Source organism: Herpailurus yagouaroundi, unplaced genomic scaffold (assembly GCF_014898765.1).
Source record: "Herpailurus yagouaroundi ecotype Mexico unplaced genomic scaffold, PumYag 295, whole genome shotgun sequence".
Classification (NCBI taxonomy): Eukaryota; Metazoa; Chordata; class Mammalia; order Carnivora; family Felidae; genus Herpailurus; species Herpailurus yagouaroundi.
This window is the reverse complement of record NW_024412512.1, coordinates 1,169,556-1,194,409: the sequence shown is the minus strand read 5'-3', so window position 1 is coordinate 1,194,409 and position 24,854 is coordinate 1,169,556. Positions and strand designations below refer to the sequence as shown.

The window sequence follows — 24,854 nt, the reverse complement described above, 5'->3', positions numbered from 1 at the left end:
CACGCCGCCCCCCGCCGGGGGCGGGGGGGGGGGGTGGGGGGGGAGGGGCGCGGGCGGCCGGTGTGACTCACCTGCGGGCGCACCTGCCCGGGGCTCCCAGCCGCAGGACGGGGTCCTGCCCGCCTGCGCCCACCACAGAGCTGGCTGGGACCCCGCGGTGGGCCCGGCCCGGCCCAGCCACGCGGCTCCTCTCCACCCCTACACGGTGCCACCACGCGGCAGGCGCCACGGCCGCCGGCTCTCGCCCAGCGCCGGCCCCCCGCGGCCGCCCGGACCCATGGGCCGTGTCAGGTTCGACAGGTGGCCTCCACGGGGATGAGACAAAGCCCTAGTCGTGGCGCCAGCTCTCCCGAAGGTACAAGGGACACCGTCACGGCCCGAGGACCTGACACAGGCCGACTCACGCGTGGGCGCTCTGCCCACGCCACAGGCGCGTCTGCAGCTCACGAAAAGGAACGAGGTGACGGGTGCAAAGTGGACCCGAGGGGACACACGGGCACAGCCTCTCGCCCTTTAGGGGGCCCTGCAAGGGAACCTGGAAAGCAGTTGTCATTAACCCGGCGGTCCAGGAGGGTGTCGGCGATGGCGTGCGGCCCACAGGACCCGAGAGTCACAGGAGAGAGACGCGCGTCCGCCTACCTCCAACTGCGCCGCCTGCCACCCCGGAGGGAAAGCTGCCCATGGCGTGCGAGTTGGTCAGTCTGGTTGCGGCGGACGAGACGTGCACCAGGCCGGCGGCCGGCACGGAGCCAAACAGGGACTGCAGCACGGACGAGCCCAGGTTGGCCTGCAGCGACATGGGGCCCAGGGCGAACTGCGGGCCGGGGGCAAACGTGCCCAGGAAGGGGCGGTGCGCCTGGGCGGAGGGGGCCGCGCTGACCACTGAGGACGCCGCCGTGGCGAGGCCCGGGCCACTGAGGAGGCCCCCGGGGGGCACGTTGGCGGCTGCAATGAAGAGGTTGTGGCCGTTCTTCAGGTCGGGCTCACGGTCCCGGCCCTTGCCCGGCTTGCCGTGCGCCAGCGAGGCCTTGTCCGGGGGCCCACACGCCGGGGGGCCCGGCTCGCCTGCCTCCCTGCCCTTGGGGCCGCCCGCGCCGTCCAGCTGCCTCTTGTTCACAAAGGGCCCAGGCTCTGCAGCGCTGTCCTTGCCCCGGGGGGCGGGAAAGCTCAGGGGGGCGCCCAGGCCTGCCGCCTCGGGGACCTTGTGGGAGAGAGAAGCACCATCACTGAAGCTGTGTAAACTGAGGTCGGCGGCCAGGCCCCCGCTGAAGGCGAAGCCGTTGGGAGGGTTGCTGCTTGGGCTCAGCCCGCCTGCCCCCGACAGGGCACCGGGAAAGCTCTTCCTGGGGTGGGCGGCCAGCTTGGCGTCGGCCGAGCCGGGCTCCTCCAGGGGGGGCCGGAAAGCGAACAGAGAGTTCTGGCTCAGGGCGGAGCCGGCCTGCAGCGGGCTGTCGGCGCACTTGGCCAGGCCGAGGTCGGAGATGGGCGAAAAGGTAGACTTCCACTTGCTGCTGTTGGTGGGCTCACTGGCAGGGGTCGGCTTCCTCCCAGCCAGGCCTCCACCTGCCGAGGAGACGTGCAGCCCGTGAGGCGCAGGCACCTCCGAGGGCCGAGCGGGGCAGGAGACGAGGTGCTGGGCCTCTGAGGGGCTGGGGGCTCAGAGACACCCCTCCCACCCAAGGGAAGCGTGCCGCGGTCCATAACTAGGCCTGTTGGGGGGGGGGCGGGGGGGGCCGAGCGCGGGCCGGGGGGGGGGGGGGGGGGGAGCCGGGCACCAGAGCCTGTGCGAGGGGGGACGAGGCAGGCGTGTAAGCAGAGAGAGTCAGACTCCGGCCTGGGCCAAACAGGAGGGGACAGGACTGCCGCCCGGCAGCACCGGGACCAACAGCCGCGGGGACGGCTTTCTAGGTCCCGCTGTCCACGCAGGTGGCACTCAACATTGCCCAGAGACCATTCTAGAAGCCGAGCGTCCAGGCCACGCCCTGGGGCCGAGTCACCTTCAGCCCGGGGGAGATACAGGACAGAACGGGGAGGAAAGTCACTCACCGTTTTCCAAGGTTTTCGGGGGAGATCTGCTTTCTAAGGAGATTGTCGCAATTTTTCTCTCAATTCTATCGAGAAAAACATAGGCGGCAGATGTTTGAAATCCATTTGCACGGCAGAGGGCCGTGTGCGCACGCTGCTGCCTGGGGAGGCGGGGAGGCGGGGAGGCAGGCGGCACGCGGCCCACCTGCCCTCAGACCCCTTTACAGGCAACTGTGGCTCCCAGGCCTCTCGTGTGCCGTGCAGGACGCCGCCAGTGGCAGGCGACAGGGCCGAGGCTCAGGCACAGGGGCACCAAATCCGTATGTTCTACGTGTCAGTATCTCCAGAGCACGTGCCAAGAATGCTATGACCTCCAGAAACACAGGAAAAGTTCCAAAAGGATCTGGAAACTACTAGGTTGGACATTCCCAACACAAAACAAAAGCACTCAAGTGCAAAATTCCTAGAAACATAACTTAGGTACCCGGAAGAGGAACAGAATGAATCACCCTAGACAAGAAACCGAAAGCACAGGCAAGATAAGCAGGCAAAGAGGAATGGGGCTGGACCAAAATCTAACTCTGCCCTTCGAAGGACACCAGCAAGAAAGTGAAAAGAAAACCCAGAGGAAGGGAGAAAACGTTCAAGGATCAGATCTCCGATAAAGGATGGCGTCTAGAACACGTAAAGAACTCTGACAGTCGAACAAAATCCCACCCAACGACGCCACACACAAGGAGCACCTGGACGCACGTTTCTCCAAAGACGCACAAATGGCCAAGCAGCGCACGAGAGAACGCTCACCGTCACTGGTGATTGAAAGAGAAGGAACCCACAACTACGAAACGCTGTGCCCGTAAGAATGGCTGCTACGTTAAAAAAAAAAAAAACAAAACAGTTGGGGCACCTGGGTGGCTCAGCTGGTCAAGCATCTGACTTCCGCTTAATCACGATCTCACGGTCCGTGAGTTCGAGTCCCGCGTCCGGCTCTGTGCTGACAGCTCGGAGCCTGGAGCCTGCTTTGGGTTCTGTGTCTCCCTCTCTCTTCTCCTCCGCCCACTTGTGCTCTCCCTCTCTCTCCCTCTCTCTCTAAATTAATATTAAAAAAATCATAAATAGGTAGGTAGATGACAAAACCAGAAAATAACAAGTGACACAGAGAAACTGGCACCCTCACCCGTGGCCGGGGGACGTGAGACGAGGCAGCCACTGCGGAAAAGTCTGGAGGTTCCGCAAAAAGCTAAACAGAGTCACCGTGTGACCCAGCAATTCTACTTCTGGGTAAACGGGAAACACTATTTTTTTTGGAAAACATTTTCAAACAAAAACACGTGTGTGAAACTTCACAGCAGCGTAGTCCTCATGAACTGAAAAGTGGCAACACCCACCCCAGGGTCCCTCCGTGGACGAAGGACAAACACGGTGTGTCCACCCACACCCCGGAATGTGACCCAGCCCCAGGGAGGAAGGACGTCCTGCCGCCTGCCACCACGTGGACGGACCCGGAGGCCACTGTGCGCGGTGACAGGAGCCGGACACAGAAGGGCACGTCCCGCGTGACCCCATCACAGGGGGTCCCCCCGGAGGAGTCCCGTCCACAGAGACAGAGAGTGGATGGTGGGAGCCAGGGCTGGGGCAGGGGCAGGGAGTGACGGATAAGGGGGCTTGTTTTCGGGGTGACAACAACCTCCTCCAATTGGCACTAGCGACGTTTGCACCACTCTGAACACGCCCCCGACCCCCAGATCGCGCTCCAGAGACGTGCTGCGGGAATCCGCGCCAGTGAGACCGCCACGCACAAAAGAGAAGCCCTTCGTGACCCATCACGCCCTGGGTGAAGCGTTCACCAGCAGCGCAGAGCTCGGCCTCCTCGAGCGCTTTCCTGCCATGGCCGCCTGCGCCCCGGACGAGAAACAACAGAGCGGCCCCCACGCCGGGGCCTCCAAACCCGGGTGGCCGGCCCTGCCCTGGACCTTGAATCTCAGGTGGGTGGGAAGGCGGCCAGGGCCCTTCACAGACAGCAACTCGCCGAGCGGAGGCCAACACCCCGGAGACACTGTCCGCCCGAGGACGGCCGCTCTGGGGGACCGTGGACAGCAGCCGAGGGGTTGTGCCCCCCGTGCCCCCCAACTAATGGCAGCCGGACGCCGCCTGTCCTTCACCCGGGCCCTGCCCTGGGAGGGGCCCTGCCCTGGGAGGGGCCCCGCCGGATCACGAGGGCCTCTCCTCCCTCCCGCGAAAGCTGCCCTGCCTGGCCCCCCTCACCTGGTGCTGCCCGGCTCATCCTCGGAGCCCTGCTCCTCGTCCGAGGTCAGTGGGGAGTAGTGGGCCCCGTTGGTCTGGCTCAGGGGCTTCTCCTTCTTGAGGACGGGCGGCTGGTCGCTGTCCTGGTAGGGGACAGGGGAGCTCTTCAGGCTCTCAGGGGACGAAATGGCCGTGATTTCCAAAGGCTGGTTAATGTTGCTAACCTGAGGGACCAGCACAGACACAGCACGACCCCGTCAACAGGCTCCCAGAGCACCGACACCCAGGGCTGTGCTTGGGACCCTCCCACCCTGACCCGCTCCGGATCTCAGACCGGACCCTCCGGGGGAGTGCCGGGGCGAGGGGGCCGAGGCCTGGCTGTGCTCCGGGAGCCCTGCGGCCCCGGCCGGGCTGGGCACAGAACACGCCCTCCCACCCCCGCCCCCGCCCGTTCCCAGCCTTACCATGGAGTTGAGGTTCAGGGGGGACCCTGAAGACTGCGTGAAGAGGCCGGCCACGGACGGCAGGGCCCGGCGCTTGGGCGACACGCCTGAGCTCAGGCCGGGGGTCCCTGCCGCCGCCCGCTTCCTTCTGCCCCGCTTGCGGCTGTCCTGCCCGTGGCCCTGGCTGCCGTCCCCACGGCCGCCCGTGGGCAGAGGGCTGGGCTTGCTGGGAGGCGACTGCTTGGTGCCGCCCCCGCCGGCCGAGACGGTGAAGACGATCCTCCGCTTGGCTTCGCCCTCGGGGTCCGAGAAGCCGGCCTCGGGAGGAAGGTCCCCTTTGTTGGCGTCAGGGAGCGGACCCTGGGCGGCGCCGCCCAGGCGGGGGCTGGCGCAGAGCGGGTGGGCGGGCGAGGCTGCGCCAGAGCCCCGGGGCTGCGGCAGCAGGGGCGGGTGCTGCGGGGTGGAGCCACAGGACCCCACGCTGGCAAACAGACCGCCTGCGCTGGGGACCTCGTCAAAGGTGCCGGGATCTGCTCCGGAAGCGAGGGGGGCTGGGCTGACGGCCACCGAGCCCGCGTAGAAGCCTGCCGGAAAAGACAGCTTCTCAGGGGAGCCCGGCGCAGAGTGGCCAAGGGGACCCGCGCGGGTGCAGCTGGTGAGGGAGCTCGGCACCCACGAACCTGCCCTACACGTGGTTCCCTCGAGCACCCGGACACAGGCGCCCGCGCGCCAAGCTCGGCGGTGCGAGAGATGCCCGCCCAGCCCCGGGCGCCCCTGGGCTCCCGGCACTTCTGGACTGGGGGCCCGCAGCTCCGGACGCGCGCCGGCACCCCCAGGGAGCCCTTTCACGGCCCGCCCCGGGAGCCTCACCAAGCATGGGGGAAGCCCTGAGCACGCGAACGTCTTTTGTGCAGACCGAGGCCCGGCCCCGGTGCTAGGGAGGCTGCCGTGCCAGGAACTGGAGGCAGGGTCTCCCTTCCTACAGGCCACGTGTCGGCACGGGGGCCGGCTAACTCAAGACCAGCCCGTGGGTCCAGCGGTCTGGGCGCCTGCTGCGTAAACGCCATCGTTGGCACACACATCCCGGGCCACGCGCTCCGCAGCCACAGAGCCGCACAGGGGGGCCGAGACCCAGCGGACCGCGGAGTGCCACCTGGCTGCCTGCTACAGAAAGCCCTTGGGGCCTCTGCCAGCGCGTGTGGCCTCAACCACCGGCGTTCCCTGAAGGAGAACCGGCACCGGGCTAGAAACGCCCACAGCAGCTTGACGAGGACATCACCTACCGGCTGAGGCCCACCTCCCGGGCTGAAATACAGCCAGAGCGAGTGCGTTCACGTCGGGAAGCCGAGGCCCGAGGGTCGCGAGCCCTGCCGAAGCCCACACGAGAAACCCCCAACCGCCTAGAGCTGGTCGTGTTGTGTGACGACAGCCCCAATGCCACGCCTCAGGCCCCACGGCCGGGAGGAGGTGGGCCAGCTGGGCCACGGGGGAAGGGCCAGGGGCAGGGACTCAGGAGCAGGAGGAGCCCACCGACCTGCAGGGGCCGGGGCGAGACTTTTGCTTCCGGCGCTGTGTGCAGTAGCGCCCATCTGCTTTTCAAGTGTGGACAAGGACTCTCGGGTCTGCGGCACGGGGCTGGGGGTGCTTCTCTGTGGAGAAAAAGGATGCGCTGTCAGCTGAGCCGGGGCTGGCGGGTGAAGGTCAAGAGAGTGTCCCAGATGCAAGCCACGGGAGGTGCAAAGGGCCGGAGGCAGGGAGAACGGCAGGTAGGTGAGAGCCGGCACATAGGAGGAAAGGGACCTGCTTGGGTCTGAGCACCGTGGGCGGTCACCAGAAGGTTCTGACAAGGCGACTTGGGTTCGAAAGGATAGCTGTGGCTAACGGCGAACGTCAGGCTAGCGACGGAGGGATCAAGGAGAGACGGGACCGGCTGCAGCTATGACGTAATCAGTCATTCCACTCCTCTATGGAACGCACACCAAACCTGTGCGTGCACGTTCACGGCAGCGTGATCCACAATGGCCAAAGGTGGAAACGGACGTCCACCCTCGGACAAACAGAGACCCTCGGCCGCCAGCAGGAGCGAGGCGCCCACCCCCGCCGCCCCGCGGACGGACCCCAAACACGCGACGCTCAGGGAGGGAACCCGACACGAGAGGCCACACGGGGTGGGAGTCCACCTGTGTGAGTGAACCCGTGAAGGGGTACGGCTGCATAACTGAACGTATTAAAACCACTAAAGTATGCTCTATGTGGGTGGGCCGTCCGTGACTCGTGTCTCAATTAACACAAAGTAAGGCCCGCATCACACGAGACTTTGCCATTTCTGCCACTCGCGGGGGCACACACGTGAGGCGGGAGGGCCAAAGGTGAGCCAGCAGGAGGGGAGACGGGCTGCGCGCCTGTACCGAATCCAGACTTTTAGTCCCTCTCCACCCGCGCGCGCCCCCTTTTACAAAAACAGACCTGAAACAAACACGGGAAAACGTCACCGTGAGGAGCCCCGGAATCTGGGCGTTCCAATGTCCCGGAGCAGGGCGGTCTGCTCCGAACGTACCAGCGCGCAAGCTCACAGAAGGGAACTACCAGGCCTTGCGGGGAAAAAATAAAACGAGACCCCCTCTGCCTACACACCACACCCCTGCAGCACGAGGGCCCGGGCCTGCGAGAGCAGGTGGCCGGCGCCTTCCCCGCCCGGCGTCCACTCACCACTTTCTCGGCACGGCTGGGCAGCACCACGCTGGCCAGAGGGATGCTGACGGGCAGCTTGCTGGGCTGCACGGTGCTGAGCGGGATGCTGACGGGCAGGCTGGTGATGGCCTCCCCGCTGCTGGCGTAGGCACGCTCCTTCAAACCCTGCAGACACACGGCCACACCCTCCTTGCTCCCGCTGACCGCTAACGCAGGGCCGCGAGCACCACCGGAAGGACACGGGGACCTCCCGCCACAGGAGAAGGCCCCCTGTCCCAGTAAACCGCCCCCCTCACGGCTCCTCCCGAAATTCAGGGTCCCGCCTCCCCCCAACCTCAGGTCCCCACGCCGTGACCCACACGCTGCCCCTCACACCTGCCGCCTTCCGCTCACGAACGAAACCACCGCCCTCCTCCTCGAGCCTGCGGGCAACAGCCTCCCACAGGGGCTCAGCACCGTTTCCAGGCTCACCCCCGGCCCCCCCCCCCCCGAAGCCTGGCGTGGCCCAGGATGCCTGGCTCAGGATGCCTGCCGAGCGCCCCGCACAGCCCACGCCCCGCCCTCACCTTCTCGCTGCCCCTCTCCCCTGTCATCTGTAAGGCCACGGGGGAGGAGGGCCGGGGGTCCTGAGGGCTCAGCTTGATGCCGTTGGCGATGCCCGGGCTCTGGTACGGAAGGCCGTTCTCCTTGGCGTGCTCGGCTCTGGAAGAAGACGCGTCTCTGGTTCGTTCTCCGGGGAGCCGCCAGAGCCGGGGTTTTGCACCCAGAGCTGGCATCCCGGGCCCGGCAAACGCCCCGAATCTCTTCTGAACCTCTGCGGTCTCACCCTAAGAACCCCAAGGTGGCCCCAGGGCACCAGAGCAGGGCTGGCGCGTGCCACGCGCAGACTCACCGAGGGTGCAGCTCCCCGGCTGCCGTCTTGCCGCCGGCCGCGTGGTCCTGGCTGAGGTGCCGCCTCAGCACCAGCTTGGCCGGGGACAGCCTGGTGTAGTCCGGCAAGGCCAGGCCAGACACCTTCTCGAGCCTTGGCCGGCTGCCGTGGCTGGGGGTGCAGGGCACCACCTCCTGGTCCGGCGGGGAGGCCAGGTACTGGGGGGTGTTCTGCTTGGAGGGGGGCCGGCTCAGCGCACCGCAGAGCTCGTAGCTGGCCGCGTGGCCGTTCATGGAGAGTTCCGGGCTGGCGCTGCTGAAGCGCGGCAGGGAGAACCTAGAGCAGTCCAGGTCGAGGTGCAACCGGCCGGGGTCCGCCTCCGGCTCCCGGCCCAGGGCGCCTTTCCCGCGCAGGTGCGCCGACAGGGCGTCGTCGGGCGGCACGCAGGACTTGAGCTGCAGAAGCTCTTGCTGCCGCTGGCTCTTCTCCAGCTCCACGATGCTGATCTGCAAGGGGAGGGGGGTCAGGCCTGCCGCCGCCACCGGCCTGGGGACCGGCCGGCCGGGCCGCGCCCAGCAAGGCACCCGAGGGACGGGCCCGGGAAGGCGGGAAGGACGCGGGCCGGCTTTGTGGGTGACGCAGAAGCCAGCGCCGCCGGCCACCCCGCACGGGTCGAGAGGCTCCGGGACGTCCAGAGCAGCTCTGCCGACGCGCACTTGTGGGAAAGGGGACGGGACGGGGCGGCCCCCGTCTGTGAAGGAGGCTACGGGCGCTCCGTCCGCGAGGAGCCCTCCCACCGCGCTCCCTCTCGGTCACTGGGGACGCGAGACGCCCCCTCTGAGGCCTCTCTGTTCTTCTCCCGTAAGGAAAGCACCTCGTTCTTTACTACGCGGAAGGGTCAGCGCCCAGCAGCTCCTCCTGCTGGTGTGTCTGCGGAAACAGGGCCCGGCCCGGCCGACAGGGTCGGCAGGCCTCTTCTCTGTGCCACATGCCGCTGGCTTAGCAGGAGGGGAGGCCTGGGCCACAACCCTTCAGAGAGCACAACTGGTCGTGGGGACACCCGGTCAGCCAGCAGCCGAGGAACGTGAGGACACGCGGGCCCCCCTGCCCCCCCTTCCTTCTCGCCCTGTGTCCCCGCTGACCTGGACGCACACGTCACCGTCCTCAGCGAGCAGCGCAAGCTCTGCAGCGGGGTGCGCGAGCGCTGCCCTCCCCGGGGGCCGCTTCGGCACCCACCCCCAGGTGGGTAGGGGCGCCGAGGGGATCCCAGGTTTCTAACGGAAGCCGAGCCGCCCCGGGAACAAGCGGGAACAAGCGGGGCCCCTCGGACGCCAAGCCCGGCGCCCCACCCCCCCCGCGGGCCAAGACGGGGCATCAGGGCCGCCGTCGCTGCAGCAACACAACCCATATCCTGTCCTCGGGAGCAGGGTGGTTTCGGGGGGCTGGCGGGGGGCACTTCCCGCGTTCGTGATGCGTCAAAGCCCAGAGGGGCCCCCACCTGCAGCTCCAGGCAGTGCCTCTGCTTCTCGGAGATCTGGCTCCTCAGGGCCTGCTTCTCCTTCAGCAGGTTCTCCAGCGACAGCGTGGACCAGTCCAGTTTCAACTCCTCACACCGAGCCTTGAGCTGCAGGGACGGGGAGGCCGCAGTCGTGAGCCCGCGGGGAGGGCGGGGTGGGCACCGGTCCGCCCGGCACAGGGCAGACACCGGACAGGTGTCCCTGAGGGCCTGCAGGCCCAGAGAAGGGACCCGCTAAGGGAAGGTGAGGCTGAGAAGGCAGCCCAAGGGGGAGACCAGGGTCCCCTGTAGGAACACCCAAGGGGGACAAGATGAGGGTCCTCAGGACCGAACGGGGAGGCCCCGTGAGAAGTGGCGCTCTGCCCGTCCAGCAACGTGCCCTGGGCCCCGTGGGAGCGAGGTCCCGAGAGACCTGCGCCCTAGCCCTAGGGGTGCATTCGGGAGCCCAGCATGGGTGGCAGAAACGCGAAAGCCTGGGCCACCTACAAAGCCACGTCTGGTGAAAGCGTCAGGGCCTTTGGCAGAGCCCTGGGCCCTGCTGGCTCCCACGTCCTTTGAGAGCCCAGGAAGGGACCTCAGTGCTCCCAGAATGAGCCGGACTGGAGTCGGGTGAGGGGGGGCCTGGGAAACCCATCCTCGGGAAGGACGTCGGGCCCCACGAGCACCCTGTCATCCTGCCTGTCCAGGGTGCACACAGAATGACCGTTTCCAGGCCACCCCCCCCCCCGCCCCATGTGCCCCCTCCGCCGCCCCTCTCCCCACCCCGTGTGCCCCAGAAGGCCGCCCCCCGCCCACCAGCTGCAGGCTCTGGCTCCTCAGCTCCCTGTTGTCCTCCTGCAGCTGCTCCGTCTGCTCCCTCAGCTGCTGGTTATGGGCCGAGATCTCCTTCTGCGCCTGAATCAGGTCGTTGTAGGTCAGCGCCTTCACCCCCAGCTGTGGACACACGATAGCACGGGTGGGCTTTCATGCGGGCATGCGCCATGGCGGGCAAGGGGTGGGGCCGGTAAGGAGGGGGCCGGGGGGCGGCCGCCGGGGAAAGGGGCGCGAGCCCTCCCACGTTCCGGAACCCGCCGTCAGAACAGGTGAAAGGTCAAAACCCCAGGAAGGAGAAGATCCTTCCAGATCTCCACTCCCTGGGCCGTGCCCTGGCCCGCACGCTGCCCGCCCAGGGTGGTGGTGCGGTCTCGGCACCCCTACCTCATCCAGTTTCTGCTGGAAGAGCCTCTTGATCTCCTCTTTCTGGGCCTGGCAGTGGCCGAACAGCTGCTGTGCGGCCCCCAGCAGCCGGGCGTTCTTCTCCTGCAGGGGCGCAGCACGGTGACGGGAGGCCCCGTGCCCCCACGCCCCTTCCCACGGCGGGACATGCCCCGGCCCAGAAGGCCGACGCCCCTTGGCCCATCGCAGTGGTTGAGAGCATCGCTGCTCGGTGAGGAGCAACGTCCCGCAGCCTCTCCAGACCCTGCAGGGGCAGGTGACTGGGCCTGCGGAGACCGTCACTGCTCCTCCTACGGCGTGGGAGCCCCCGCCGGGTTATGCCTCTGGGCCCAGGACAGCCCGGCAGCGTTCGGGACCCGGGGGGCAGAACCGCTCCGTGAGGGGGCCCAGGGCAGGGCTCACCTTCTCCTGGTCCAGCAGCTGCTGAAGGCTGGCCTTGTACTGGGCGGTCTTGGTGTAGGCCAAGAACTGCAGGTACTGAATCTTGAAGGATTCTAGGGGGAAGCGAGACGACTTCGCTGCAGACGTGGCCCCGTGGGGCCCTTCAGACGCCGGTGTGGGAGGGCGTGGCCGCCGTCCCCACAGGCTGCTGGAGGTCACCTCCTGCCATCAGGCCAGGGCCCTCGGTGCCCCCTGGAGCCCCTCGTGGCTGCTGCCACCGCTCCCCGGTGTCGTCCTCCCCGCAAGGCCGTGTTACTGAATCTGCCGGTTTTTTTGTAAACACGGGCTACCGATGTTGAACCGAGGGAACCGGCGACGCCCGAAGCACAGAAGGGGTTTCCTTCGCCTGATGTTTAGACGAGCAACAGGTCTACCCGGCCTAACATCGTGAGCGCGTGCGTACACGGGGCCTCCCCCACCCACTGCCGTAGATACGGCCCGGACTGTTCTCTGGGGAGCACCGCGCGGCACCCTGGGCCCCACCCCCTCGATACCAGAAGCACCGCAGTCCAGACAGTCACAGACCCCCCCCCCCCCCCCCCCCAGAAATGGCCCCACATGCCCTGGGGTGGAGCCCCGACCTCAGGCGACCAGGGGGCCGGGCCGACCCAAGGCCCAGGTGCCACCTGGCGGCACTGAGCCTGAGGCCCGGGGCGCCCAGCGTGGGGGCCTGCGGGCCAGGCCGCGGCTCACCTAGCAGCTTCTGCAGTGCGGGCGGGGTGGCTGCCAGCAGCGGCCGGTCGGGGGCGTGCCGCTGCACGCAGGGAGGTAGCTGATAGAAGGGGCTATGAGGTGACCTGTACGCATCTGCGGGGAGAAGCAGATTCACGCGTCAGCGGCAGACTGACGCTCCCGGGGCCCGGCCAGTCCGTTCCACGGAACTGCCAGGTCTTTGTAAAGACACGACCGAACGCGGTCGGCCAAGGACGCTCGCTGGCAGACACGACGTCCCGGCAGTTCCGGAAGCAGAGACGCGTCCCCTCGCGACCGAAGAAATCCCAGCTCTTCACCAGAGCCTGGGTCAGCAGGATGCTGGCAAGGCCCAGAGCGGGACCCGCTCCGGGGCGGGGCGCCCGGGCGTAGACAGGCCCGGGGGACGCCCCAGTGCGTCTGCGGCACCGAGCCACTCAGCGCACGAGCCGTCACCGCGGCCTGAGCCCCGAGGTGGAGAGGTGAGGGGGGCTGTGGGCCCGCCCGCGGCCGGCTCACCCTGTGGCGAGGGCGCCGCCGTCTGCGACGAGGCCGGGGCGTGCAGGAGGTCCAGTGCAGTTTGGCTCTTCCGGGGCTTGCGCTCGGGGTTGGCAGCGCTCATCTTCTTGGGGCGCCCGCGCTTCCTGCCGGCCATTTTCCGCCCCTTCTTGTTCAGCTTCTTCTTCCGGGCTTTGGAGGGGGACGGCTTTTTGATGGCGGTCGTCCCAGCCTTCTCTTCCTCGGCACCGGAATCCTAGCGGACAGCGGGACGTCAAGGGGACGCGACGCCCTTGTCGGGGACACGCGTTCCCGGTAAGTCACGGGAGCCGCCGCCCTCCACGGAGCACGGCGGGGGGGGGGGGGCCCGGGTGCAGGGCGTGCGGTGAGCGCTCACCACGGGGGTGTCCGCGGCCACGGCAGCCTTGCTCTCGGGCACCTTGGTGGGAGTGGTCGTGTTGCTCTTGTTCTCTCGCTGTTGCCGGCGCCGAGCCGCCTCTTGCTCCTCCTGGAAAGCAAGCGGGGGGCGTTTGCGGATGCGCGGGCTCGGCCGGGCCCTCCTGCACGGCTCGCGGTGCGCCACCAGCACAGGCGGGGAAACCGAGGCACAGCGGAGCCCGAGAGTGCAGCCCCCCCCCCCCGCCACCCTCCAGGCAGACCGCGAGGACCGCGGGGCGGAGGAGCCGCCCGACAGTCCTTTCCCTCCCACGGGCGGCGAGCTTTGCCACACCGCCACACCGAGAGAGGCCCGCGCCCGAGGGCAGACGCTGCCGCCGGCCTGGGCTCCCAGCAACACCCGGGCGGGCCGGCGGCCGCAGGGCTGTGGGCACAGGTGCCCGGCTACGGTGGGAAGGACACGGGGCCCCAGGTGGCAGGAGCTGGCCGTCTGACAGGCCTCTCTTGCACACGGACTTGTCTGAGTCTCCAGAAAGGAAGAAAAGCTCTCGGGCAGACGTACGGAACAAATGGACAGCGGCCGCGAGGCCGCAGCGGGGAGGGCGTGAGCACTGGCAGGAATGCAGGAACCAGGCGGCCGGCGCAGTCAGGACCCAGGCTGGCGCCCCGCTGCGGGGGCGGCCGCTCTGCCCTCGGATGGCGACTCACGCCGGGACGGCACGAGGGCCGCTCGCCGCCCTTCAGCACAAATGCCCGCGTCACCAAAGCCCACTTCAGAGACCCGCTCAACCCGCTGCCGAAACGCGCATAAGAACCGTGGCCCAGCTTCGGCCGTTAAGGCTGAGGCGGGTGTGCGCGGGCAGGGCCGTGACCCAGACCCCGTCGCACAGACCAGCACCTGCGCGTGTGTGGCCACTTGCAACCCGCACACCCCAACAGGCAGCGCACACACGCCGTTCAGGCGAGGGAAGAACACAGACTTACCCTGAGTTTTGGGTTTTTCAGACTAGAAAAATAGTTTTCAAGCTAAAAATACAAAAAGGAAAGGAAAACCCTTATTAGAAGTCAGCCCCGACCCTTTCAGGACGAAAGCGACGTCCCGGAGGCACAGCCAGCGGGCGCTCTCGGGAGGGTGGCACAGAGTCCCCCCAGGCGGACGTCTGTGGGGGCCGACCCGATCCGGGCTCCCAGCGTGTGGGGCCCGACCCTGTCACGAGCCACCCGGGACAAGGCCCGCCCCACACAAGGGCTGGGGCCGTGGAGAGCGCCGGGCCCCCCCACCCCGCACGTGTGGGGCACTCACTATGGTGCGGTCGATGGTGTGCAGGTAGTAGGAGACCGGCTTCCCCGTCCAGGACACAGAGCCCTTCAGGGGCGAGAGCTCCACGACGCGCATGATGGTGCCGATGTCTGCGCACAAAGGGCTGCGGTCAGGGCCCCTCCTGCGCCCGAGGGGTGAGCAGGGTGTGTGTGTGTGGGTGGGGGGAGGCTCTGCGCGGTTTTGTGGGGACTCCCTCCCTCCTCACAAGAGACAGGTGGGAGGCCAGGTGAGGTGCTCGCATCAGTCCCACTCCCCCGAGGGGCTTGTCCAAGGAGAATGGCGACAAGCCCCCGTGGGGTTGGAGACCACTTAGAGGGCGACTGAAAAGCAACGTGGCTACAGGAGCCCCCAGCGGCACACAAGAGGTCATGAGCCCCGGGGCCCATGTGGCTTGGCCCAGGGGCCTGAGGTGCAGCCCATGCTATGCAGGACAGCCACCCCTGTGACAGACCCCTCCCTGAGTTCTCCTGACCTGTCCCGCCTTCGACACCCACCTGGGGCCACTCTGCCCCCAGGGGACACAGGGCAGGTCTGGGGACGTCTGTGGTCATCACAACCAGGGCAGTCCTGGCATGGGGTGGGGGCGGGGGCCGGGCAGGGGAGGAATGCCCCCCAGGGGGCGGTCTGCCCCGACGTGAGCAGTGCCGGGGGACAGACCCTATGCTGACACAGCCAGATGCCGGAAGTCACAGATCTTAATACTTCAGCAACCAAGAACTTCTTACCGCTCAAGTTTCTGCTGTTTATTCTGAAGTTCAGAGGCGCAAAGGGCTTCGAGGACACAATTCTGCCGCCTGAAACACAAACCTAGTTACTGCCGTTCGTGGGGAAGCACCTGCACGCACACAAATGAGAGGGAGACAGACGTCAGGGGAGTAAGGGGAAGCCGCAGGAGGAGCGGGGACAGCGACCGCGTGCACAGCAGCAGGACGGAGTCCCGTCCGCCTCCTACGAGGAAGAGCAGGACCAGGTGCCGCCTCCCAGCTTAACTCTGTCCCGCCAGCTGCTCTCCTGTGACAACGGTCCGAGGCCCCACGGTGCTGACCTCGGACCCAAAGGTCCCAGCTGGGGGCTCACCCATCTGTGAGGACAGACCAGGCGGGAGTGAGGACGGTGACTTGGCACGCTCCCCCCCCCCCCGCCACGGTCTGCGTGCTTGTGGGGCGCGTCCCGCAATCGACAGCCAAGGCAAAGCCCTAGGGCCCCAAAAGCAGCACCGGGCCGCGTCGGCGGGGCAGCCACACGGGCCGCATCATCCCCAGTGTGCGGAGTTCTAAGGAGAGAGGACTCACAGAGGAATCCGCGGGCTCAGGAGGGAGTCCGCAGCGCGTGCGTGACAAACACCGCGAACAAACACACGCGCTCCCAGAAGCCACGCTTCTCCGTATGAGGGAAAAAAGAGCCAGTCGGAGAAGTCGAGGAAAACAATAAGGTCACGTTCAAATTGGAAAAGTCCCGGGGCACCTGGGTGGCCGGTGGGCTGAGCTCCGACTCTTGATTTTTGGCTAAGGTTATGATCTCACGGTTCGTGGGACTGAGCCCCTCGTCAAGCTCCGCGCTGACAGCACAGAGCCTGCTGGGGATTCTCTCTCTGCCCCTCCCCTGCTTGTGCACCCTCCCTCCTCTCTATCAACGAATCAATCAATCGGAAAACTCCCTTTGAGTGCAGTTCGACACACGCACACAGACACGGACGCACACGGGCACAAACACGCCAGCCCGCCATGACCCCCGGCGCCGGGAGCACCCACTGCCCCACCCGGTCCTGAGAACCGGCCCCCTGGGAGCAGGGGGTGACGGGCCCAGCGCCGGGCCAGGGGCGAAGTCAGGGGGCGGACGTGTCGTGCCAGGGCATGAGCCAGAGCTCACAGAGCGCGCGGGGTCGCATCAGAGGTCTCGCAGCCAGGGACTGAACAGAGCCCCGTGGGACGCTGGGAACCCAGGGCGCCTCTGAGAGCGTGGTGCCAAGCGGGATAAACGCCGGGTCCACGGGCGCTCCCGCTAGGAGCCCGGCACCCCGCGCTGCCTACTCGGCAACAGCCGGTGCCGCGAGGGCCCGGGAGGAGGTCACGGCCGGCAGCTGGGACCGCAGGGCTAGGCAGGCAGCCCTCCCACGGGAAAGCACGATGCAGAGACCCAGAGAGCAACGCCACGCGGGACGGCGAGCCCGAGTGCCCGGCAGGCATCCCCGACGAGCAGGGAGGAGATGTGTTGGAGCCAAAGCCCGCGAGGCCCCTGGCCAGGGCAGGGCGGCGGGAAGGCAAGCTCTCGGGCGGGCAGCAGGCGGAGGGGCTCCCCGGTCCGTCCCGGGGCAGGTGCATGGCTCGGTCCCTACCCTGGGACAGCCACCGCTCCCTCCTCCAAAATGACCAAGAGACAGACACACGTGTGCACGACCCGTGGCCGTCGGTGCTGAAGACAGCCGGCAACCGCCTGTGTCTACGCAGAGCGACCCTCTCACGAGCTCAAAACCTTCTATCACGAGACACAGGGGACCCAATCCCGTTCCTCTCTAACAACAGGGGTGAAGAGGGCACCCGGGGCCTTCTTACAGCTAGGGACAGGACCCAGGTGGGAGAGGCAGGGAAGGTGCCACTCCCTGGCTGGGAGCACTGAGGTCACATGCAGGCCATCTAGGAGCCTAGAAAGTTCTTGTAGCTTTAGGAACTGCAGTGACCGGCTAAGAATGAGGGCACTTCCTGGGGCTTCCCGTCCAGGCCCCGGGGGGCCAACAGCGTGAGGACAGCATACACAACCTCACGGTACAGCCACAGCTCACGGCCCACTTCCCCCACCAGGGCACACCCCACCGGGCGCCCGCAGGCCAGTCGTGCTCATGCCCAGAGGACCCGGAGAAGGACGAGCGCCTGAGGTCAGAGCTCTAACGAGGACAGCTGCAGCCCCTGGCCCCCACCCGGAGCCCGGCCGCCGTGCACCCTGGGCGCTTGTGGGGAGGGGAGTCCCGAGCTAGGGTCTGAGCACTTGGCTGCAGACCGGACCCACGAGCGGTGGGCTCCTCTCTCCTGAAACACCGTGCACGACGGCCAAGGACGCGGGGCTCAGCGCGTCACAGGGCTCGGCCCAACTGACTGGACTTTCTCCACGGGGAGAAACAGGTACGACCTCGACTCTTGGGTCAGTGAGGACGGTTGAGAAACAGGCAGGAGGCTGCACACCGAGGAGAGCAAACGGCCAGGCGGCACGGCCCCCGTCCACGGAGACAGACAGGAGGACCCGCCGTGGCCCACGGGGTGCCCAGGGCAACCTGTAGCCCACAAGCGTGCTGGCGTTCCTACCTCCCTCCGGGAGCTCGCCGGGTTCTCTCTCCCACGCGCCGAGTCCGAGCACAACATGCTGTGTGGCCCACCGGCACTTACAAAGGCCGAGTTGGTATCCAAACAAACTAGCTGACTCCCACCTATTGAGAAGATTCTACACGGGATGTTCTCGTCCGTCTGACATTCCAAGCACACCAGGAAACCCCTGGCACGGCGAAGGGAGAGGAGACACCTAACCTGGGCCACCTGCGGCCTGAGCGGGCCCTGACCCCACTCCCGGGGCCAGAAGCCAAGAGCCGACCCGACCCTCCTTCCCTCCTCCCGCAGCCACAGAGGGTGTGCGGGGGGGGGGGGGGGGGGTGGGGCGGGGCGCGCGGCCCCATGGCACAGGCACCTTGGGCCGCCACTCAGGACGCCCGTTCCCAGGTGCTCCCCCAGAGGGAGCGGCTGGCTGTGCCAGGCCGTGAAGCGGCCATGAGGCTGCCAAGAGGCTCCACCTCGGCACGCGGCCTTGACTCTCAGCTTGCCGAGATTTAGAAAACACATACTCTTCCCCAGGCGGCTCAGGCCGGACACAGTGGAGGGCCTCACACGTCACCAAAGCACCAACACAGCTGCAAACCGAGAAGCCTTCACGGGCACGAGGGAAACACGACCCTAGGCGCACGTCTGGCTTGAGAACACGAGTGCGGGCTCCCAGGCTCCTCCACTGCCCCCCCCCCCCCAGCCGTGCCGAGCAGCTGTGGCCGCGAGTCAGAGCCTCACACACAGCAAAGGGGCCGTCCCTCCTGCCCACCCCGGGAACAGAAGGCGGAGGCGGCCGGGCGGCGATGGGCCCAGACACAGGGAAAACCCAGGAAGAGCAAAGGGGCCGGTCTGGACGGCCCCGGTGCCCTCACCACCCCCAGGTTAGGGCCAGCAGATAAAATGGGGACGCCAGTCAAATCTGAGTTTCAGGCACGGACCGAGCGATCCTGCAGCAGAAGCGGGGACATCCTTGTACAGAGAAGTCACTCGGTGTCTACGCGAAACGGGAACGTAACCGCACGGCCTGGGGCCCGCTCGTCAGTCTGGCCGCCCACCCGGGTCCCATCAGCGGAAGCCCACTCCCGAGGCTGACGGACACGGGCAAGGGCTCCAAGCCCCACAACCGGTGCCAGATCCACAGACAGACCGGGCGCAGGGTGACGCAGGGCAGGGTTACGGGGAGCGCGTTACCTTCCTTCATGTTCGCAAACCGCTCCTTCAGCTGGTGATCCACCTCAGGACCAAAGGCAAAGTTATTCACAAATATAACACTGCAAAATAATATTCCAGTTGAGTACAACGAAGGCTCCATCCGCGCACGCGCACAGCACTCCGGGGCATACCATGCCACGGCCTCCTCCGCCAGCGCCCCAGCCCGGGGAGGGGGGAAAGGGGGTGCGACCGGGGCCCGCGGGCCAGGACGCTGAGCCCGGCTTGCTGCTGGCTCGACAACCAGGCTGCCCGCTTCCCTGGAGGAAAGGGGGACACCTGCTCGCCGGGAGGAGGCCCCTGGGGCCGAAACAGGACCGCAGAGATGTCCCCTGGGGACAGAGACGTGAGGACACCGAGGCAGCAGGAGAGGACCCGTGGGACCAGAAGCGAAGTCGTCCCCAGGGAGGGTGTGGCTCGTCCCTTCTCCGTTCTCCCTCGTGCCTGGCCCGGACACGCCGCCCCACGCCCGCCCAGGCCCGGCTCTCGCCCACGAGAGGAACTCTGACGGCCGCGCTCTGCGAGCAGCACGCCGCTGGCTCATCTGAGCCCACGAGTAACCCGGCTCTGTGCGCGGTCGTGTGGCTCCTGTCTCCCCACCTAAGGGCCTCCAGGTAAAAACTACGCCACAGCGAGAACGGGGCACAGCCGTCAGAACTGCGGACAGGGAGTTTACCTCCTCACCGGAACGTGACGGAAGACAGAGAGAGGGCCGATGGCCGTCCCCTCGCTGCTCCATTTAAGTCTTGATGGTTTAAAATTAAAAAGCCTGGAAACCTGGGGCGCCTGGGTGGCTCAGTCGGTTTAGCGTCTGACTTTGGCTCAGGTCATGATCTCACAGTTCATGAGCCCCGCGTCGGGCTCCGTGCTGACAGCTCTGTCCCCCTCTCTCTGCCCCTCCCCTGCTTACACTCTCCCGAAAAATAAATATTAAAAAAAAAAAAAAAAAATCCTGGAAACCGTCACTGCACCCAGTAACAGAATGGTCCTGGGGAGCCTGAGCAGGGTGAGAACAGACAGCGCACCCAACAGGCATTAGAGACGCAGAAGCGCCCAGTGTGCTCCCCCCACAGCGCCGCATGGAAGGAGGGCGGGTGGGACTTTAGGCCGGGGCACAGGCGTCCCTGGAGGCTGAGAGACCGAGCCCCGACGAGAGAGCTGGGTGCGATAAGCCCTGACCGAAGAAGGGTGCTCTGAAGGCAGCCACCCTCTCATGTCTCGGAAGCCACCAGAAGCTCACTGAGGCCAGGCAAAGCAGGGGCGGACGCCCTAACGATAAGGGGGCTGCTGGGGAGGGGGCCCAGAAGCAGAGCGCCTGGGGCACGTCAGGTGATGCTCTCCGGGCCCAAGGCCCGTCCTGCTCTCCCACAGGACCAGGGGCGGCGAGGCCCAGGGGGGCGGTGTGCTCGCCATGAGCTCTCACATCGCCAGCGCAACCAGAGACCGGACCCCTGGGCCTGGATGCTGCTAGCCAGCTCTCGGTGAGGATGGGGCTTCCTCTCCACTGGAGAGCCCTCACATCCCTACCGATGGGGACGCTCATGGGGTCAGCACAAGGGGCTCAGGAAAAGAAGGAAGACCGGGCTGGCAGGGAGACCAGGGCGGACCCAGCACAGATGGGGGACCTGTCACAGGAGCGCCACAAAGGGACACACTCTGCAAAGAGCCGCCCCCCCCACCCCACCCCTGCCTTCTACCTGCCCCCAGGCTCAGACGCTGGGGAACACAGGGCGGCAGGCGGTAAGCCTGCAGGAAAGGCAGAGAGAGGCCACACTGCCAGGTCCCCCAGACAGTGGCTGCTGCGGGCAAGGCTGACTTGTGTCCGGGGAGACCCACACGCTGGAGGCCAGAGAAGGGGCCGCAGACCCGTGTCGGGCCCAGGGCAGGCCCGTGGGCAACGCCGCAGCGTCCCAGCCGGCCGCCCTCAGGGGTCAGGGGTGCGGACAGCCAGCCCCGTGGCTGGCCGGGGGGGGGGGGGAGGGGCAGTGGGAGCCGGGGGCCCGGCCACCTCCCCACCCCCACCCGCCCCCCTCTGCTGTAGGCGAGGGGCCGGCCGGGAGAGAAAGACAGCTCGTGCCCCATGGCCACGGACCCACCCTCCCCCGGGGCACCTGCCCGGGGCCGGACCCTACCTTGTGTTGGCGATCCGCTCTCTCCACTCCTCCGAGAGGAAGTCGCCTCTTTCCAGCTGGAAGGAAGAGAAGAGGAGGGAGGCTGGGGGGGCCTCCCTGGACGTCGCGCCCCGCCCGCCCGGCCCTCGGAGAGAGGATGAGATGGGCGCGGTCGCTAAAGTGGGGGGGACGTGAGACGGGGGAGGGGACGGCGGCGCCTGGGGCCACGGGACCACCCACGGTCGGTCACCGCACAGCGGCCCGGAGCAGGGACGGGGCACACACGGGACAACAAGACGGTGGGCCGGAGGCTCCAGCTACACCAGAGGACACGCCGCGGGACCGCGAGGCACGGCCGCTTCTGTTCCCACCCGCTGGCGAGGCACTCAGGAAGCGCCCCGGGGCACAGGTCTCCGCCAGGCGACAGCGGCCAGGTGACAGCGTCCGCACGGCTTGCTCTCTGCAACACACAAACACCCCCCGGGGCGTCCATCTGACCCCAGGCTTGCGCCGGCTTGTCCGCCTGCAAGGGCCCCGAGGCACCTTCCCTCCAGCTCTCCCTGCGCGGCAGACAGACATGGCGACTCCGGGCCCAAGTCCGCCCGGGAGCACCCGGTTCGTGACAACCCACGCGGCCACAGCCGTGGCGTTCCACAAGCCAAGGAGCCTAACTGTATCACTCTTTGAAAAGACAGTCATCACGGCTCCTCGGTGCCCGCCGGACAACGGAAAACACACATCTACACAAGATCCCGTGCACGCGTGACCTCGGCAGCGTGAGTGATTCAGAAGAGCCAAACCGTGGAAACCACCCAAAATGTCCACCAGCGTGTCCCCCACACACAGGAAGGTCCCCCGGACGCCAGCAGGAGCCAGGCGCCCGCCCCCGCCGCCCCGCGGACGGACCCCGAACACGCGACGCTCAGGGAGGGAACCAGACACGAGAGGCCCCGTGGGGTCTGAATCCGCATGGGTGAAATGTCCGGAACAGGCCCGTCCACGGACAGGACGGGGCTCCTGGAAGCCGAGGGTCGGGGGTGACCGCCCTCACCTGCACCCCCACACATGCGGTGAGGTGACCCGGAACCCCCACCCTTCTCGTGAAGACAGCAGCCCAACGGGGCACCGGCCCTGCAGGCTCTCACAAAGGGACGGAAGAGACACCCGAGCAGAGAAGGTCCTGCGTGCTGCTGCCCCAGGGCATGAGGCCGTGAGCCAGGGCCCGAGCCAGGCCCGTCTTCCGGTGCACACGCGAGGAGACCGCCTAGGGCAGCATGCGGTGGATGTGCTGTTGACAGCGCATGGCGTGGGGGACGGGGAGAAGGGGCGGCCACCCTCACGCGCTCTGGCACCTTGGGGGGGGGGCTGCCCACACCCCAGTCGTCCTGTCTCTGAACCCCCTCCCACCTGTGGAACTTTCAGGATCTGCACTCCCAAGAAGAGCCCTGAGGGCCTCAGGAGTGGCTCAAGTCCAAAGTGCTTACTGTCCTGTGCAAGACAGAGCCCACACGGGCCTGACGCCTCCCTCCCCCGAGGCCGGCTCGCGAGGCCGGCCCTCAGGGGAGTCTGGACCCGGACTCCGGGGCTCCCACCACCCTCGCGGGCGGGGGGCTCGCGTCCCGGAGCTGTCTGTGCAGACACGAGGTTTGCGCCGAGGACCTGCTCCCCTCCTGGGGTCTGGGGTCTCCGCCCGAGCCCGGCAGAGGGGCCTGCTGACCGACCCCCGGTGAGAACCTGGGCGCTGGGTCTCTACGCCCCCTGGAGACCACAGCTCACGTGTCGGTTTGGGGGAATTAAGCACATCCTGAGGGACACGGTGGGAGAGGATTCTGGAAGCTTGGCCTGGTGTCCCCACCCCTGCCCCACACGCCTCTGCCCGGAGGTCATCTTGCTTCCTATCCTCTCTGTATAAACCACAGCCTTGGGGCTTGGGGACCACCGTCTACTGAGCCCTGGGGGTCCTCCCGTAACACCCCCACCCTCGAGGGCCCTCCTGGCACATCCCTGCCCGTAGGGTGGGGTTCTGGGAACGGACAGGGGTGCCGCAGGTGTCTCTTGCCGTGGCCAGGTCCCTGACCTCGGAGGCTAGCTCACCGTCCACAGCAGCACTGTGGAGCTTCGGCCTCCCATTCCAAGCAAGGGAAACAGCCGGTGTCCAGGCTCTGCCCACCCAGCCCCTGCAGGCCTCCTCCGGGCACAGGCAGGCTGCGATCATCCAAGGGCAGTGACGGGCACAGTGACCAGCTGAGCCGGCCGTGCCGCTGGGCCCAGCGCTCCGGAGTTAACAGAGCTCAGAAGGACGTGCGTGGCCTTCCCGTGCGCCCCTGCCCAGGGGACCCCGAGACCTCCTTCTACAGAGAAACGCGGAGACGCGTGAGAGGGCCCCGGCACGCACAGGTGCAGAGGGTTTCAGTCCCCATGACCACCTTTCCCCGCCCTTCCCAGAAACCACTGATCCGCCGGTGGCCCCCGCGGCCCCACCCCACCCAGGCCGCTGGCTCCCCCTGGAGGAACACGTCTCCGGTGAGGGGACAAGAGCCTGCTTCCAGGAACGGAGAGACCCAGCTTGCCCCCACCCAGGGTCAGGTGGCCCTGCATGCTCCATCACTCTATGTTCGCTAACCTGCAGCCCACCTGCCCAGGAGCAGCCCAACCCACAGACGGACACAGCGCAGCTCGGCAGGACGGCAGATCCTTTCCCTCAGCAGCACCGGGTCGCCAGCAGCTCGACCCAGACCAAGACCAGAGGGGAGGTGAGCCCAGCGCGGGGCTCCGGCTGACCCGGCCAAGGAGGAAGCTGCAGGCACCACGGCGCCCAGCCACCCCGAGGGCCACACGGCATTGCCCGCCGGCAGCACTGGGCCGTCCTGACGCGGACAGGCCCAGAGGGGCGGCCGGCGCCCAGAGGGAGGCCCCCACACACTTCCTAGAGAGGCACACCTGCCCACGAGGGCACAGGCCGGTCCATAAAGACTCTGGCACCTTCCCCACGTGGCACTTCCACGAGGCCACAGGCACCCCAGGTACCGGACTCTCAACGCACGACACCTGCTGTGCGCCAGGCCCACCGCCAGGTGCCCACAGCAGGCGGGTCTCACCGTGAACTGTGTGATGGGGGCCCCGGGGGCTGGACAGAGCACCTCCCAGGCAGAAGGGACGGAGGGGGTGCCCTGAGGTCAGACAGACGCGCGGACGGCAGCCAAGCAGAAGGGTGGGGGGGGGGGGGAAGCGGCCCTGCCGGGGGGGGGGGGGGGGGGGGGGGGGGGGGGCCCGGGGGGGGTGGGGGTGGGGGTGCCGAGGCTGGCAGGGTGAGCCCTGGCTGGGCGGCGCCTCTGTGGTGGCGGGAGGGGGACCGAGGCGGCCGCCCAGGGAGCCTTGGCCCGGAGAAGCACACTGGGCTATTTTTAGACTCCCGTTGGCTTTGTTTCCTCTTCAGTCCGTAAGTAACGGGAGCGGGGCTCCGTCCGCCAACCAGGACGCCCGGTCAAAGCCACAGAAAGCTGGCAGGCCGGCCTCGCCAGACCCAGGACACAAGTTCCCGCCAGATCTGGGCGCTCACGGTCGGCACAAATCCACCACACCCTGCTGGAGCTGGGCCGCGTGGAGCCGGCAACAGAACGCCAGGGGCACGGCCAGCTGCTCGTCCACACACCACTCCGAGGCCGTGCCCCAGTGTCCCTCCAGCCAAATTCCATTCCCAGCCCCTTCGCTGGGGCCCCGACAGGGCCGACGAGTGCGGGAGGAACGAGAGAGCCCCTCCTGCGTGCCAACCACTGCGCCACAAGGCTCTGACGCACCACCGACTCTGGATGGGGACGGGAGGAAGGGAAGAGGGGAGGTGGGGGGAGCAGAGGCCCGCCCGGGGCGCGCAGCGCCCC

General features: G+C 67.3%; 1 protein-coding gene across 4 annotated transcripts in view; it reads right to left on the bottom strand.

The window, feature by feature from the left end:
* Nucleotides 1-19: 19 nt before the first annotated feature.
* DOT1L (DOT1 like histone lysine methyltransferase) overlaps nucleotides 20-24,854 on the bottom strand; it is a 41,941-nt gene continuing 17,106 nt past the window's right edge. For 2 of the 4 annotated variants that reach the window (XM_040461845.1, XM_040461847.1), the window contains 21 exons: nucleotides 20,998-21,053; nucleotides 18,848-18,927; nucleotides 15,077-15,145; nucleotides 14,334-14,440; nucleotides 14,015-14,056; nucleotides 13,032-13,142; nucleotides 12,656-12,890; nucleotides 12,140-12,253; nucleotides 11,408-11,499; nucleotides 10,988-11,089; nucleotides 10,586-10,723; nucleotides 9,773-9,898; nucleotides 8,296-8,780; nucleotides 7,970-8,105; nucleotides 7,422-7,568; nucleotides 6,247-6,361; nucleotides 4,734-5,296; nucleotides 4,291-4,493; nucleotides 2,047-2,111; nucleotides 640-1,563; nucleotides 20-535 (listed from right to left, as the gene is read on the bottom strand). In XM_040461845.1, the coding sequence (XP_040317779.1) occupies nucleotides 444-535; nucleotides 640-1,563; nucleotides 2,047-2,111; nucleotides 4,291-4,493; nucleotides 4,734-5,296; nucleotides 6,247-6,361; nucleotides 7,422-7,568; nucleotides 7,970-8,105; nucleotides 8,296-8,780; nucleotides 9,773-9,898; nucleotides 10,586-10,723; nucleotides 10,988-11,089; nucleotides 11,408-11,499; nucleotides 12,140-12,253; nucleotides 12,656-12,890; nucleotides 13,032-13,142; nucleotides 14,015-14,056; nucleotides 14,334-14,440; nucleotides 15,077-15,145; nucleotides 18,848-18,927; nucleotides 20,998-21,053 (4,002 nt within the window). In that variant the 3' untranslated portion in view covers nucleotides 20-443. The remainder of the gene's footprint in view (nucleotides 536-639; nucleotides 1,564-2,046; nucleotides 2,112-4,290; nucleotides 4,494-4,733; nucleotides 5,297-6,246; nucleotides 6,362-7,421; nucleotides 7,569-7,969; nucleotides 8,106-8,295; nucleotides 8,781-9,772; nucleotides 9,899-10,585; nucleotides 10,724-10,987; nucleotides 11,090-11,407; nucleotides 11,500-12,139; nucleotides 12,254-12,655; nucleotides 12,891-13,031; nucleotides 13,143-14,014; nucleotides 14,057-14,333; nucleotides 14,441-15,076; nucleotides 15,146-18,847; nucleotides 18,928-20,997; nucleotides 21,054-24,854) is intronic. The other 2 variants (XM_040461846.1, XM_040461848.1) reach the window with 2 other exon arrangements.